At 39.8% G+C, this 16,202-nt stretch overlaps 3 protein-coding genes across 3 annotated transcripts; 1 reads left to right on the top strand and 2 right to left on the bottom strand.

Moving 5' to 3' along the window:
* Positions 1 to 3,671: 3,671 nt before the first annotated feature.
* On the bottom strand, positions 3,672 to 6,059 carry LOC128262274 (uncharacterized). Its single transcript, XM_052996442.1, has 4 exons — positions 5,802 to 6,059; positions 5,634 to 5,736; positions 4,258 to 5,200; positions 3,672 to 4,203 (listed from the first exon to the last, which is right to left on the bottom strand). Exons 1-4 carry the CDS (start codon positions 5,981 to 5,983, stop codon positions 3,794 to 3,796), a joined length of 1,638 nt encoding a protein of 545 aa, XP_052852402.1. The 5' UTR covers positions 5,984 to 6,059; the 3' UTR covers positions 3,672 to 3,793.
* Positions 6,060 to 6,715: 656 nt separating this feature from the next.
* On the bottom strand, positions 6,716 to 7,572 carry LOC128262278 (seminal metalloprotease 1). Its single transcript, XM_052996446.1, has 2 exons — positions 7,320 to 7,572; positions 6,716 to 7,263 (listed from the first exon to the last, which is right to left on the bottom strand). Exons 1-2 carry the CDS (start codon positions 7,534 to 7,536, stop codon positions 6,716 to 6,718), a joined length of 765 nt encoding a protein of 254 aa, XP_052852406.1. The 5' UTR covers positions 7,537 to 7,572.
* Positions 7,573 to 13,441: 5,869 nt separating this feature from the next.
* Positions 13,442 to 14,955, top strand: LOC128262275 (odorant receptor 35a). The gene is made up of 4 exons (XM_052996443.1): positions 13,442 to 14,323; positions 14,417 to 14,512; positions 14,570 to 14,752; positions 14,809 to 14,955. Exons 1-4 carry the CDS (start codon positions 13,442 to 13,444, stop codon positions 14,875 to 14,877), a joined length of 1,230 nt encoding a protein of 409 aa, XP_052852403.1. The 3' UTR covers positions 14,878 to 14,955.
* Positions 14,956 to 16,202: the final 1,247 nt, after the last annotated feature.

The following is a 16,202-nucleotide window of genomic DNA, read 5'->3' as shown; positions in this document are numbered from 1 at the left end:
GAAACTTAGATTACAATGACAGGAAGTTGATCATAGCTTCAAAAATATATACATTTTTTTAAGGAGTTTGCTTTCTATCTTTTATTGCAGTATTGCAATGTTCCGCAAAGTATTTGTGAAATTAATTTCCATTGCGATATTTATACTCTGTATTATGTTTCCCCTTTTTTGACTGTTATACATTATTTAAAACATTTTATAACTTTATTTGCAGTGTTACATTTACTTACAAATATTTACAGAATTACTTAAATAAATTATGTTGCATTATTAAAAAAATAAATAAATGCATGCTGTTTATCAATGCATGCCATTGACGATTATGGGCCTACGCCCCTGAAATAAACACATATTTTTTTTTTGGTGAAATGTAAATAGGCTTATCAGCAATTGTTGGCTTTTGAGAATCATCAGTTCCATAAAATCATTTGCCTTCAGTGGTGCTACGCTCTTAATATGTTGAAGCTTGCAACTTATTTTTGTTACGCTTTTATTGTGTGCAGTTTGTATGGCGCGGCCAAAACCCAGGATACCCATTCACTGTGTGTGGTGAAGGACGCTCCAAATCAATGTGGGGCGTTCTGCTTGGCAGCACTGCATCCGCTGTTTGATCACAATGCCAAGCAGAGACAAAAACTAAACATAATAGCTGACACATTAATTGAAAACAAAGCGAAAATGGAAATGATCGAAAGTCGACTGCTGGAGCTACAAGTCAAAGTGCTAGGCCAACTACAGAATACGATGGAAAGTCAAATTGAAACCTTGAAAAATATGATCCAGCAGAGCTTTGAAACGAGAGTGGAGAGCTTTAAGGAAACAGGTGGCACAGAAACCCATTCCGTAAATAATGACAAAATTCTATTGCCAGGCTTCGAGCAAATCGGTTCCAGATATTTTTATATCGAGAATAAAGATTTTCAAAATTGGCTTACGGCTGAAAACACGTGCCGTCTTAAGGGAGGCCATCTAGCATCCATCAAAAACGAAGATGAATTTAATGCCATCAATGCGAAGCTAGATAAAAATACTTATTACTGGCTGGGCATCAACAATCGGGAAAATGTGAAGCAGTACTTATCTGTGGCCTCCGGTAAACCACCTCAATTTGTAAACTGGTATTCGGGAATTCCAAACAATGTATTCCCTGTTGAGTGTGTGCTTATTTACAATCACGCAATGCATCATTCTGCTTGTGACAGCGAGCGACATTTCATTTGCCAGGCAGACCATGAAATATAGTCAAATGCTTACTAAAAAATTAATTTAATATCTTAAAATAAGTTTGAATCGATTTGAAAGTGAAAGTAAAACTAATCTTTGTTGTTAATATTTTTATTTTTACTTAAGTGTCTCCTGTAAATTATATATATTTTTAGTCATTTATTAGATATATTGTTAACACATGCCATATTTATAATCTTAAAATTTTTAGATAAGAAATTTTGTTTACCAACAAAGCTTTGTTTAAAGGCTCTTTTGAACGTAGAGGACACCTTTGAAGTGACACCCCTTTGATCCATTCTAAACCATTTTCCAATCAGTTTTTCCTTACACCAATTCCCTTTCAAATCGAAGCGCACAGTTTTCCAAGCCGTGGCTTAGATTTAGTGCAACATTCGCCACACCAACCCCGAAGTCTGAAATATCTCATCACTTACTTCTTTCTTGGGAGTAACCTTCAGAACCTTTTAAGCCGCTTGGCGTGTGTCCTTCAATGCCTCAAAAACTCCAATCCGCCTTCTGCCACTCCTCCTCCCTGCGGAATCTGTTGCTTTGTTATCCTGGCCCTCTTCTATTGCATTTTATTCACCCGATGGGGAGTTCCTGCTCCGCTTGGCTGCATCTCCTTTTGGGGCCAACGGGGTTTGATTTCGGTTTGCTGCTTTCGCCGCCAGCTTCATCGTGGATTATGCAAAAAGTTTTTCATTAATGTTGGATTTAGATATTTTTTCACGCTCTGCAACTGTGCTTCCTCAGCCCTCCTGGTGTGAGCATTTTTTTGGCCAAGCTTCCCCGATACGGTTTTCCCCATTTCCCCCTTTTTTTTACTTTTTTCCAGATCCGCTTTTTTGCTGCGTTTTGGTTGTTGACAACGCAACTTTGGTCCCTGGATACGTTAACTTTTGTGCACGGCAGCGCCGAGCTCAGTGCAATGAAAGTTGGCACCACAAAACACAGATACGTTTGGATAGATAGATAGACAGCTAGACAAACACTTAACAACAGAACCCATGAAGATGGCACACGGCAAATTTGCTTTACAAGAGCGCAGGCAAATGAAGGACGAATTAAAAGAGTGGCGTTCGGTTAGGCTTCCATGGCTTTCAATGGCTGGTAAATCCAGGTTTCTGCAGTGAAAATATATTGTTAAGTTAAGTGTATTTTAAACGCTTTCGATAATTGAAGTGCAGACATTCAGATTATTTGTGGAAATAATAACCTAGTCTTTGCAGGTTTTAGTTTTGTACAGTTAGGACTAAATAAAAAATGTTTTACTTATTCAGCCTTAATATAAAAGGTTTAACTTTTTAATAATAATATAAAAGTATTTTTTTAATAGTTTTGCACGAAATAAGGTTCTTGCTTGAGTTTTTTTAATAGCTTATCCCTTAAAGAACTTTATGAATTCGCCACCTTCGCTCAGTGTATTTCCACATACATTTTTAGCTATAACATGCGCTTTCATTTTTTCCCATTGCAACATAACTTGGACGTTCTTTCTTTCCCCATATATATATATTTATTCTTTTTCCGTATCTGGTAGGGTTTTGGTGGTTGTTTCTTTGGAGACACTTTTGCCGCTTTGCAGTGCAAATTGTTGGGTTTGCCGAGCTTTTTTCGCTTTTATTCTTTTGGCATTTTTTGTGCGGTTTTTATTTTCCTTTGTGGTGTTTTCGATTTGTCTGCCGGCAGGGATTGAAACGCGGGGGGCCTAAAACGACCTCCCATCTTTTTCCGCGTTTCAGCATTTATTTGAGTGTGTAAACTTTTGCTACTTGAATTTTTCGGAGATTTTCCTGTGGCAATTTCACAGTTGGCTCTGGCCCATTCCCATACCATACCCTATGCCATGCCAACTTTGATAGTTTTGTCAAAAGTTTTTATTGCGATTTGTTGCAGCTGCAAGTCCAAGTCCTGTAAAAGTAATGCTCATCCAAAGAGAAAAGCAAAAATGCTGGAATTCCCCAATTGATATTTTTGTGTGTACGTACGATGAGAATGAGGAAACATTGAAGTTTTCAAGGGTCTGTTGAACAGCATGTTGTGGGCTCCCTAAGAGATCTTTGGGATCTAAGTGAAATACAATACATGTTGTTTTTAACGTTTCAAACTTAGAAATAATAGAGTTGAAATTTTAAAAAAATAAATTGTATGTACTATATAGGTATATAAATATCTACTCTTTAATAATAACTTTAACTACACTTAGAAAACAAAATTTCTTCTATCTTAAGAAAAATTGCCTTATATTTGGGCCTTTCTTACAAAATTTAGGAAACCAAAACCTATACCAACTGTTTAGGCAATAATTGTCTTTTTTTGAGTGTAAGTAAAAACGTCTTTTAACATAAATAAAAAAATTGCTGTCACAAACATACAGTAATATTCCGAATTATTAAATATATTATTTGTTTTTTTAAATTGATAACAGTTAATTGAATCATAGCTTATTGTTTTGATTATCTTATACGGGTCTTTATTGTAAATGAGGTAAGGACGAGAAGAGTGATATCTTAGAATATGTATCAGCTAAAGCGAATGTCTGCCCTCACAAGCAAAGTAGCTTCCCTCACTTGTTATCACAATTCTCGATGACCACCACATCGCCGTAGCTTGGAGGTGGTGTCTCCGGTCTCGCCGCGCCACCTTCGACCACATCCGTATAGAATCTGGCCGTGGAAGTTGGCGGTGTGGTGGGGGAACTTGGCTCCCGATCCCGGCTGGTGAAGAGGTTACTCCGACTGAGGCGCCGGATGAGGGTGGCCGTGTTCTGATTGATGGTCCGGTAGTACTGACTGCGGGCCGGACGCCCAAAAAGCCGGTTCACGAAATTGTCCTGCGGTCCGTAGGGCTGGCGGACCAAGGCACGCGATGCAGTGCTGCGAGGACGCTGAGGATTGGAGCGTCTGGGGTGGCGTGTCCGCTGCGGTGACCAGGTGTGAATGGTGGGCAGGCTCTCCTCCGAGGGATCTAGAGCGGCTGAAAAAACTAGCACTTCAAACTACTGAACAATCATCTGATTGAGCAACCTACCTGAATCCCCATCGGTATTGTTATTCTTCTTGCGCATCTCACAGCAGCTCTTTAGGCACAGGGCACAGGTGATGATGAAGATGACCATGCACACGCCCGTGGCCCCGCCCACCACAAAGGCCAGCTTAAGGTCGTCCTCGTCGTAGGTGTGTGTGCGCATGATTTCATCTTCCAGCTGGGAGTTTCCTCCAGCCTGCAGCTCATGGCTCGCGCGCTCCAAACAGGTTCGGTATCGCATGCAGAGTTTCTCGCGACTTCCCTCGCAATCATCGCTCAGCGAGGACATCTGGTCGTCTTCATCCTCGCTGCTCTGCTCCTCGCTGGAGTCCAACTCCCGCCAGATGGACAGCACCGACTGAGGTCCTTGGGTGCTGGGCTCCACGTGCTCCATGCGCTCAAACTTCATCGTGGCATTCTCCTGGACTTGCACTTCCTCTGGATGAATTTCCTGCTCCTCATCCACGCAATCGCTCATGAAAATAGCCACTCCACGTTGTCTCAATCCAGTGGCCACTTTGGCCAAAGCCCGATCACAGTTGAAGGGATTTTCCTCCACATTCAGCGAGGCCAAATACCGTGGGGCATAGAAATCACCGGGACTTAGGGTCAACAGCAGATTCTGGGCCAAATCCAGTTGACGCAGTTGGGGTAGGGCACTCAGTAGCTGGATTCCCAGCTGATTTACCTGCGAGTTGCGCAGGTTGAGAGAGCGAAGCGATGGACTCCTCAAAATGGGTCCTTTTCCCAGGGTGGACAATTTATTGCCCTCCAGATTGAGGTGGATCAGCTGGCCATTGGATTCCAGGATATGCTCATCGATCTGCTCCAGGCGATTGTACGAAAGATCAAGGTAGCGAAGTCTGGGCAACTCCGAAAAGGCGTCACCGTAAATTGTGTGGATGGCATTGTGGGCCAGTGTCAGGTTGATCAGGTGTATGGTTGTCTACGGAAAAATAGTAAATAAATTATAATAAATGTTTAAATTAAATTGCATGATTTAATATTAAAAAATTTGAGTTAATGCGGAAAGTACTGGATTAAAGTAGGGTCGAATTTATTAAGTATGCATGATATATTAATTTCATACTGCTTAAATTTAAATATACTTGAGATAGAAAAGTCTAATCGGAAAATAGTCAAATTAAATATTAAAATATTTATAATATTTCCTTATTTATATTTAAATAACTTAAAACTGCAATGCAAAAAATGAAAGCGATAAATATATATAAATAGTATATAGTATAAAATAATCATTACAATTAACTTTCTAGTAAACTATAATTTAAAATTTGTATAAAATATTCCATTTTAAAATTCAAGATAATTTCAAAGCCACTAAACAACTTCCCCCTACTAAAAAACAAAGAACTTACCTTGAAGGAGTCATCATCAATGGTGGTTATATCGTTGTAGCTCAGGTCCAATAGCTCGACCGTTTCGGGCATTTCTATATTGGCGCTTATCAAGCGCTTGGCACTGCACCAAAAGAGTATAAATAAAATAAAAACTCAGCAAGGAACCCTGATCCAGAGACAACTCACCTGCATATCGCTCGATTACGCTGGGAATGAAGATCACAGTGGCAGACGGTGGGGCAGAACATCTGCAGCTGGGCTTTGCTCCTGCAAACCTGAAGAACGACACAGAGCAGGAGGCCCACATAGAGCAGGATCTGCTTAAGACCCAGCCACATTTTGGGTTTTATGACACATTGCAGAGCCATAAGCTAACTGCAAATATTACCATTAATCGACTGGAAGTTATGTCCTCAATTAGTGGTTTGTCATTTTCGAATGCTTGGTGGTTATCGACTGACTGAGTGTTCAAAACTTTTCTCCCCATTCACTTTATGACTAACTGATGAGCTACCCTCCAGTGGTGAGGAACTTCACTTCCACTAAGTAGTGTACAAAACAAATAACATTGAAATTCGTCCGTTTAGTGATGTGCTTGGTAAATGCTCTACACTTCCACTGGAGATAAGATAAGCGTCTTTGTTATTATCTAATCAGCTGATGCGGCTACGTTGGTGCTCGTGTTTCGATGAACGAGTAAGTTTCGGGCTTTGGGGTCTCACCTGCTTCGAAAGTGCAGATCAACAAAAGCTCTGAGAAATATGTAACTGATTAGGTCTTAAGCTCTTTGGCAATCTGTACGTACTTTTTGTTTATAATATTAAATTACAGTTTTATTTAATTCAAGAGATGTAGTTTTGTGGTTAATCTAGTCAGGCCATTAGGTATTAAATAATCTTTAAAAATCGATAGTTATTTGAAGTGTTTCTTTTGATAATCGAATATAAAAAGATTACGAATTCAGTCATTGAATACTATTGATAACATTTTGAAATTAATAATTTCTTTTTTAGGTAAGACATAATCTTATTATTGTAAGTATATCTTGTTTATGATAAACACAACTAATTTATTTGATACATATTTATTTATTACAAGTATTACAATGGAATTGGGCACTTGTACATCGTATTGAGTCTATTAACATCAATGTCACTCATCTTCAAACGCTGACCCATTTTTTCCTGACCCTCTGGTTTCAAAGCCACAATTGTGTCCTCGCCGTTGATCGAAAATGCTGAGGAACTGTAGTGCAAAATGCTCCCATAGTCATAGGGCTGGTCGAAGTCACCCACAACATCTTCTTCGTACTTGATGAAATTCTTCTCTTTACCCTCGGCGATGTTTTCATTCACAACCTTCACGAATTCATCTCGATTCGGGGAGCATTGCTGATGGTGAAAGCCCAAGGTGTGGAGCAGCTCATGCTGAATGGTTCCCAATTTAAAGCAACCAGTGTCCAGTGCGACAGGCTTAAGTTTGACGGTTCTTTCGCCTGGCTTGTAGCCCACATGAGAGCTGCATCCCGAAGTGGAACGAATAACTATAAGATAGTTTTCCTCGTCTTCGGCGGCGGGCACAAATCGAATACAAGATGAATACTCGATGAATTGCATGCCAAGCCTTATGTATTCCACAAAGGGAGCATCTAAAGTTTGGTAATGATGAAAGTCCACTCTTCAATTTAATATTCAGCTTCCTCACCGAACTCCTCGGAGATCCTGTACGGAACTGTGGCATTTGGCCAGCGACGAGTCTCGGAAAGCTGTCCATTTCGGGTGAAGTCCACATCCATATCACCCTGGAAGTATCCTGCAGTCAGCTCTGGATCTGTTTCCTCATATTGATTTCTATAGGGAGCTGGTAAAACAACAGAGCACAAAGTGCCCATCAGAAACAAGTGCAACCAAGTACTAATCATTTTCGACTGAACTAAAAGTGATTATTCGCTAATACATTGTAAAGTATCGCGAAATTTTGGCGCCTTAAGAACTGCTTGTGATTGATAAGAGTTAAGAGGCCAAGAAATATTTCTAAAGCACTTCCACCTATTTTTGCAAAATTCTTAGCTAAACAAGAAAAAAAGCAAGCTTTGACGAGCCAAAGCTTTAATACCCTTACAGCTATTGCAAAAATTAATTGTTCTTTAAAACATATTAGTTTAAAACTATATGCGTTTATGTTTAATAAATTGAATTCATCCTATTTATTGTCGATGTCAATGAATAATTTTCAATTAAACGAGTTTCGCTAACAGGTGTTAAAAAATCGATAGTTGCTTGAAGTGTTTCTAATTAATAAGCGAATATATAAATATTATGGCAAAAGTCATTGAATAAGCTTATGTTGTTACAGAGATGTAATTTTCGTATTTAAAAAAGTTAACTTGATTCTTTATTTTTTATTTTATTTATATTTATTTGGGAACCAGAATTGATTCAGAAACCTGAGTAAGAATTCCTTATAATATTTGTGTTTCTTTGGAAGGTAAAGCTATCTTTTTTTAAGACAATTTACAGGTTTCTGTGACTGGACATGTTGATCGTTAGCCAGTGCAGCGCTCGAGGCTACTTAGCATCCCAGCTTTCACTTCCGTTCGGTCACAGTTGCAGGCTCAGTCCGATTCTCGTCCCCGTTTCCATTCCCAGGGCCAAGATGTAATGGCTGAAAATCCACTTTTCCGCTTTTGCCCCGCTTTTACCCTCCTGACTCTGCTTCCGCACTCGGTTTGTTGGCCTTAATTTATGGCCATGGCCAGACGACTGCGATTGCGATGCGTTGAATGAGACTGAAGCTGAAACTGAGACTGGGACTTCGACTTCTACTGCGATTGCGATTGCAACGGCGCCTTCTGTCAGTCTCTGTGGGCGTGGCCAGTGGTCGTCACATCCGCTGTTTGCCGGGGCTGGGACTTGTTCACCCGGCTCCTCGACCCAACTCCCATCGAATGATCACCGCAACTGAAAACTTTTTCACACACATTCCCAGCCTTTGCCGCTCGGGCTTTTTCACTTTTCATGCTAAAGCCGGACCGTCGGAAATAGTTAACTTTTATGCGCATTTCAAATCGGAAAGTTTTGCATTCAAACTTTATTAAAATTACGCTCGATGGCCGACCAATTGTGCCTGCCGCCAGCCAACTCCTGTACGAATCCACTCCGCACTGTTGGCCGCCATCTTCATGGCCATTGTCGCGGAGGTCCGCAGAGGTTCCTTTTCTTTGTTTCAATGCCGTTTGGAGTTCCCTGGGCATTTTGGAATCAAGTTGGAATAGGCCACATTGGACAAGTTTTACCCATTCAAATTATGAAGCTGCGTAGTCGGAAATATTATACTATTATCTATCTCCCATAAACAAAATAAAAATCAGTTTAGGAACAAATAGTTTGACTTTCTATTAGACGGAGAAAAACGTATTTTAAATATTTAAAAGTAAATTTTTACATACTTGTATTTATGTAAAAATTTAATCTTTACTTACTTTGACTGTATAACTTTGCTTATTTATTTTATGTATTTAATTATATTATATATAATTTTTTTGATTATGCACATTTTTTGTGTTAAATGACTTTGAATTATAGTTCCAATTTCTTTGGAATTAAGTATTTTCATACAAATAATTTATTCTAGTTTCGATATAAGTCAGAAAACAATGTAAACGTTCTATGATCACATATTTTATTAAATGTTTTGATTTTAATAAGGCATATAAGCTAAGTCTATTTTTTGGTTACAGAAGTAATTATGCTATTTAGTTTAAAAAAATATAAATTGATAAATTAGTTAATGTGTCTGAGACTGCGTTTGTGGTTCCATCCTAAACCCTTTGAGTTTTGGTAATTATCTCACTGCAAATGGAAGTGCATTCCATCTTTCCCCATTTGGAAGTGAAATTCGAGAGTTTTTCCCCGCTGCACATTTGCATTGTTGTTTTGACTGCTGGCGCGTTTTTGTGGCCATTCCCGAGCCCCAGCCCCGGCCCCTTCCCACCCCTTTTCCTGAACCGCCCTTGGTCCGCAGCTCCCGCACTAATGACCGACATTGCTTCCTAATTACAAAAGTTTTGCATGCACTCGCTGCAAAAGAGTGGAGGGCAGAATTGCTTGCCGAAAATGGCTAACAAAAAACTTTAAAGTTTATTTTATTTCCTTTATTTAATGTTGGAGCGCTTAAAGTTGAGCTTTTCATTTTGGCTTTTAGTGGCCTTAACTAACGACTCCATTAACCCAAGGCGGCCGCAATACACATGTTTGGAGTGTAAGCCAAAAAAAAATAGTATTCTTTTCAGGCCGTGGACGATGAGCCCGGGAGCTCAGTTCATTTCAGTTGCACATATGTCATGTGACACATGCTGACCCGGGAACTGTTACGATCCTGAGCCTGAGCCTGAGCCAGGGTCCACTCTTTCTGGCCATGGGCCGCACTTAATGATAAACAATGCTTGCGGTCAGTTTAACATGCCGCGCTATTACCCTGCCACTCAGCCGGCCTTCGTCCTTCGTTCTCCGTCCTTCGCCTCCCACTGCCACCCCCTTGTGGTGGCAGGGCCACCGCCCATTCCCATCCCGCTTCCGCATAACGAGTGGACAATTTACACGCTGAAACTGAAACTGAACGACAGCCGACATTGGATGTCGGTGGGAGGACTAATTGATACCTCGGCACTTTGGGGAATCGACCTATTGACCTGCAACTGATTGGATCTAAAATTCAGCTTCGGACAGGGGAATGTTTACTGATTGATTTAATGCTTTGTTTTCGAACAAAGTGTGTACGATATGTTAGAAAATTGGGGAACTACAATAGAATTGGGGATCCGCTGAAATTATTTAGAAATAGCAATTATATTCACTTTGCAACTTATCTAAAAATCAGGCGAATTTTTACAGTTTAATGATTTGTTTTCAAAGAAGTTGTGCACAACAGTATCAAAATGAGTCTTTAATTATTAAATTTGATCTCGACGGCTTGAAAACTGAAGTACAAAACAAAGATTTTATATGATCAAATTTTGAAACAAGACGTATACCATAAGTGCCAACACTTGCTTGTAGACAAGTCTTAATAAACTGAAACTAATTTGTTTTTATATGTGATTCATTATTTAATTGATGTTGATTTTTATCAATATTATTATTAGTTGTTACTTATTCAATTTACAAAGTGGGTCATTTAAGTTTGTGTAAAAATTAATATTTTATTAAAAAGTTGGAACTACTTGAAACAGCTATTTTAAAATACAATTGTGTGCCATTATATTAAGTCCGCACAACTGGCAACTAAGTCCAGGATTCCCCAACAGTTTCACAGCAAGGATAACTAACAAAGCAAGGATAAGAAGAAGCGACAAAAACAGCATGCTTAAAAGAGCAGTAAATGAGAATTTATCCACTTGCTGACCAACGAGACGCCCCTATTCCCTATTCCCTTTCCCGCCCCCCCTGCCGCGCCCCACACTCGCAGACAGAGACACAAAAAGAAGGGGCGGAAGTAAGGGGGGGTGTATAACTGGCCGACACACGCACATCGTAAAGTTTTAATCGGATGTTGTCCAGCTTTACATGACGCCATCTACTGGCTTAGAGTGCAATATCCTGTGGCACGCGATAACATCGAGCAAAAGAGTTGGGTGGGGGAGGCGGTGGCAGAAACGGCGGACAAAGGACAACGAGGGGCGTGGCTGGGGTGCGAGATAGCCACCCACCCACCCATTCACCGCCAACCTTGTTTATGCGAAACGCCCGGTCGAAACGCTTCTGGCCCTTTGCTTTTTGACGGCATTTGGCACTGCCACTGCCACGCACAACAACTGCAAGGATTCGCCAGGATTCGCCAGGATGCCCGGCGAGAGAGCCGGGGCCCAGCAATTCCATCTATGGGCTACAAAGCCGGCACTGTTTCAGGCACGGCTACAGATACATACACAGATACAGATGCCAAGGCTAAAGCCAAAGCAACAGCCGCTACAAAGGCTTAAAAAGCGCTCAACACGAAAAAAACGAGCAGAGCACTGGGATGGAGAAGGACCAGAGGAGGTCCTTTGGAAAGCCGAACTAGCGTTGGCTCTACAAATTAGTTAAACGTTTTCAAGGGAGAATTCTACTGAAAAATATACTTATCAGTTTGTAACAGATTCTAATAAAGGTTTTTTGTTGTCTTTAATTCTAATAGATTTTACTTAGAAGATTTTATTACTTTTAAGTGTTACAGCCCATTGTTGAATATTTAAAAGAAGCAATGCAAACCAAAAAAACAACTCTCTTTGATAAACATTTATTACAAAATACAATTGAATAAGCCAATGCAATTTAATTTAAAACATATCTTTAAGCCGCCAATCACTTTATGTTTTTATTTAAATATAACAATTTTTAATTAAATTTTAACATTTGTTTTCAATTGATAGATATTTTAGTTGTTTATTTTCGCTTTACGTGCTTTTTAGTAAACCTTATTAATATGCCTTAGACAGTCTTGACCTTTCTTGGCCAAGGCAAGGACCAGAAATTGTAATTTAAATTGGTTATAGAAATTCCCCTGACGACTTTTATGATGCATGACTCCACCTCAGCTCATTGGAGAACTTTGACTTTAAGTCAGCAGGCCGGCAAAGCTCATAAACAATACATTGTATCCTTGCCGGGCAAAGTGCATACAAAATGGCAGTGAAATGTGTGTGGGTCTTGTTGTTTTCTGGGCTTCGGTCAGCCGCTTGGCTAGACGCAAGGATTGCCAGGATTGCCAGGATGTGCCACCGAAAGCAACCCACTGAACCACCAAGCCAACGAACCTCGTTGTCATTGTCGTGACAGGAAATTAAGATGAATGTGGCGAGCAAACTGCAGTTTCTACGCCGGGGCGTCCAACTCCTCGCCGCTCAATGTCCTTTATAGTGCACTAGAATTTCGCCCGCTGTTGTGGCCCTGCGCCACTGCCTTATTGTCGTTTTTCTATTCGGTTAGAGACAGACAACGGAGGCACAGACAGACAGACTGCTGCCGCTGCCTCTTAAAATATTCATAGCGCAAACTGTTGCCACTATCTCCAGTTCAGACCGCAGCGGATGCAGGCGGACCGGGACAAATGGCTTCGCTGGGAGTAATCCGGGAAAGCTGCTGGCAAGAGCGTGTGAAAGTTACGCGTTTGAATTAATTGATTTTTATGAATTTGTTAAGTGAGCTTTCATGCCCCGCCATCCATCCAGTTGGGAGTTCATGACTGCGAAAATGTTGTTGTTCCAGAGAGTGCAAAAATATGTCACAAATTAACATTTTTTCATGCATGCTTAGTTACATGATATGGTTATTTATTCCTCTCCATTTTCTGTACCATTTTTTTCAAATTACTCGACCAAGTAAATGCTGGTTGAAATATTAAAAACAATTATGTTTAATCAATGGTAATTAAACCAATGTAAATAAATAATAATTTGGCTCGTAAAAATGAAAAGAAGAAACAAATATAATAAATATTGTTAAGGTACTGTATACATACAAAAATTTTAAATATTTTCCATGCTTACATCATTACCTACGTTTAACAACCCCCAATAAAGGCCAATTCGCCGTTTGTGGTCCTTAAAAAGTTGTCTCAATTATTTGAGGACAAGCCATTACATCGTAAATGAGGCAATATTAATGTAAAACTTTTAAATGTTTCCGTTTGGCTTGGGTCTGGAGGATAATAACTTAATTGAGCCATTGCACGCATGGGAGAGTTCATTTAAAAGTTGAGAAACTGTCATCGTCTGTGCTCCCGTCTAATCTCTGGTGCATATATAAGTCGGAGGAGAATGGACATTGTTCAACAGTCTTGACTCCATAATGGTTCGTTACGTGCCCCGTTTGGCTGATGGTCAGAAAGTTAAGTTGGCTTGGCCTCTGACTCTGTTTCGATTGAATCATATATTCTGGCCATTAGATCCGAGCACGGGAAAATGGGCTCGATATCTGGATAAAATCCTTGCTGTTCTGGGGTGCTTAATCTTTATGCAGCACAACGATGCGGAATTGAGATATCTGCGATTCGAGGCTGGTAATCGGAATATGGACGCTTTCCTGACTGGCATGCCAACGTACTTAATACTGGTGGAAGCTCAATTCAGGAGTCTTCATATTCTACTTCATTTCGAAGAGCTGCAGAAGTTTCTTCAAGTGTTCTACGCCAATATTTATATTGATCTGCGAAAGGAACCGGAAATGTTTCGAAGGGTTGATGGAAAAATGCTGATAAATCGATGTGTTTCCGCCATGTATGGAGCAGTTATCTCCGGCTACCTAATATCTCCCGTATTTTCCCTCATTAACAAAAGAAAGGATTTTTTGTACTCCATGATATTTCCCTTTAACTCGGATCCTTTGCATATTTTCGTGCCACTTCTTTTGAGTAATGTATGGGTTGGCATCATCATTGATTCCATGATGTTCGGCGAAACAAGTTTGCTGTGTGAATTAATAGTGCATCTTAATGGTAGTTATCTGCTGCTCAAAAGGGACTTGGAATTGGCCATTGAAAAGATTTTGGCTGCCAGGGAACGTCCGTTTATGGCCAAACAGCTGAAGGAACTTATTATTAAAACTCTGAGGAAAAATGTGGCTCTTAATAAGTTTGGCCAGCAGTTGGAGGCTCAGTATACGTTGAGGGTTTTCATAATGTTCGCTTTTGCTGCTGGTCTCCTATGTGCTCTTTCTTTCAAGGCTTACACGGTGAGTGGAATTAAAAAATTTTCTAAAATGAGCATATCACTTAAGACATTTTAAAATTTACCAATTTATTTAATATAATTTATTCTTCAACAGAATCCCATGGCTAATTACATTTATGCCATTTGGTTTGGAGCTAAAACTGTGGAGCTGCTTTCACTAGGAAAGATTGGTACCGACTTGGCCTATACTGTAGGTAAAAATATATATATATTACATACGATTAATTTATTTTCGTCCTCACCACAGACGGATTCCCTAAGTTCAATGTACTACCTTACCCATTGGGAGACAATCCTAGAACACTCTACGGATCCCAAAGAAAATCTGCGACTTCTTAAACTCATTAACTTGGCCATTGAGATGAATAGCAAACCCTTTTATGTGACGGGACTGAAATACTTTCGTGTTAGTCTGCAGACTGGCTTAAAAGTAAGCTACATTTTCGAAACGAATCCAAAATCATTCGATTATCAGCTCTTTCACAGATTCTGCAGGCAGCCTTCTCGTACTTTACATTTCTCACCTCGATGCAGCGTCGACAAATGAGCAATTAAATAATTCATATTTTTTACTGCCGCATTGCTACCTCCTTCTGCGACTCTAGTCCGCTGATACAAATGATTGCATATTAAAAGTCAATTATTGGTGAATTAATTTTAATTAAATTAAATTGATAAAAGGCGCTGGCTGGCTGGCTCACACGCATCATTGAATTTCGCTTCTCTTGCTCTTTTCCCTCGTATGAGTGTGAGAATAAAATGAATGTATGTGTGGGGGCGCCTGAAAATATGCAATAAAATATTCATGATTTCTGTGCAGCAAAAACTTGCAAAAACTTAATAAAACTTTTGCCTCTGCTGGTGGGTAATGAAATTAGAATATCGCAAGCATACCAAACGCACAGAGCCAGAAAAAAATATAAATTTTCAGCTTTCCATGTTTTGCCATCTCTGGAAATGATCAGCGGCCATTAAGCCGGGGTTTTGGATGCCGTCTAAGGCGTAAGCCATAAATCTTCAACTTCGGAAAAGGCTCTTCCCCCCCTGTCCCCTGCCCCTGCCCCTGCATCCACCGACTATGTTTCAATTTCCTCTGGCACGAACATTTTGGTAAATTAATCCATTAAAGTTTCGCCATGAAAATGCACAAAAGTTTTCGCATAAAAAGCCCATGCATCTCGCTCGCTCCGCTTGTGCAGGGCTTAGGTTGTCCCTATCTATTGCCCATAACTCCCTCATAAGAGGAAGTCGAAGTTCGACAGGCGTCGCGCTCATTGATAATTAGACCTTGTCGACGTCTCCATCGCCGTCGATTTCAGGCTTCGACCCGCCCCATTAGCCAATTTGTACTTCATTAGCGCCATGTTGTTCGACTGGGCCTGTGTCTGTATGCTAGGAATTGCTGGGATTTTCCCTTGTTTGACGACTAATGAGTTTTATTTACACTGACCAACGGTGGAGAATGGGTTGGTTTTGCCCTCACAGTTGGACATTGCCAATGTAAAGATTTGTACTCGATCGATAACCCTACTTTCTAGTAACCTTTTTTAATTTTTAAATTTATTTTTAATTCATCGACAGTTCAAATAAATAAGAGCACTTTAATCTTAAAACCAATATGTTTTAAAAATGTAAAAAAATTCAGCATCTGTTTGTTTAAGTCAAATAAAATTCTTCTACATTTATAGGAATTTTAAAATTTTTATTTTACACGTGTTCGTGTTGATTTTTCAAATTCAATTTGAATAGTTTTTTTCCGGAACTGCAAACGTTCGTGTTTGAAATAATAAAATGTAAAACAAAGGCGAAAACGAGAATTTCCCACTAGGGTTCAAATACGGGTTGTGTAATATCTTAATATGCATTGACTGCAAGTCGCA

Source organism: Drosophila gunungcola, unplaced genomic scaffold (assembly GCF_025200985.1).
Source record: "Drosophila gunungcola strain Sukarami unplaced genomic scaffold, Dgunungcola_SK_2 000001F, whole genome shotgun sequence".
Taxonomy (NCBI): domain Eukaryota; kingdom Metazoa; phylum Arthropoda; class Insecta; order Diptera; family Drosophilidae; genus Drosophila; species Drosophila gunungcola.
Note: the sequence above shows the minus strand (reverse complement) of the source record. Positions and strands in the feature narration are given on the sequence as shown.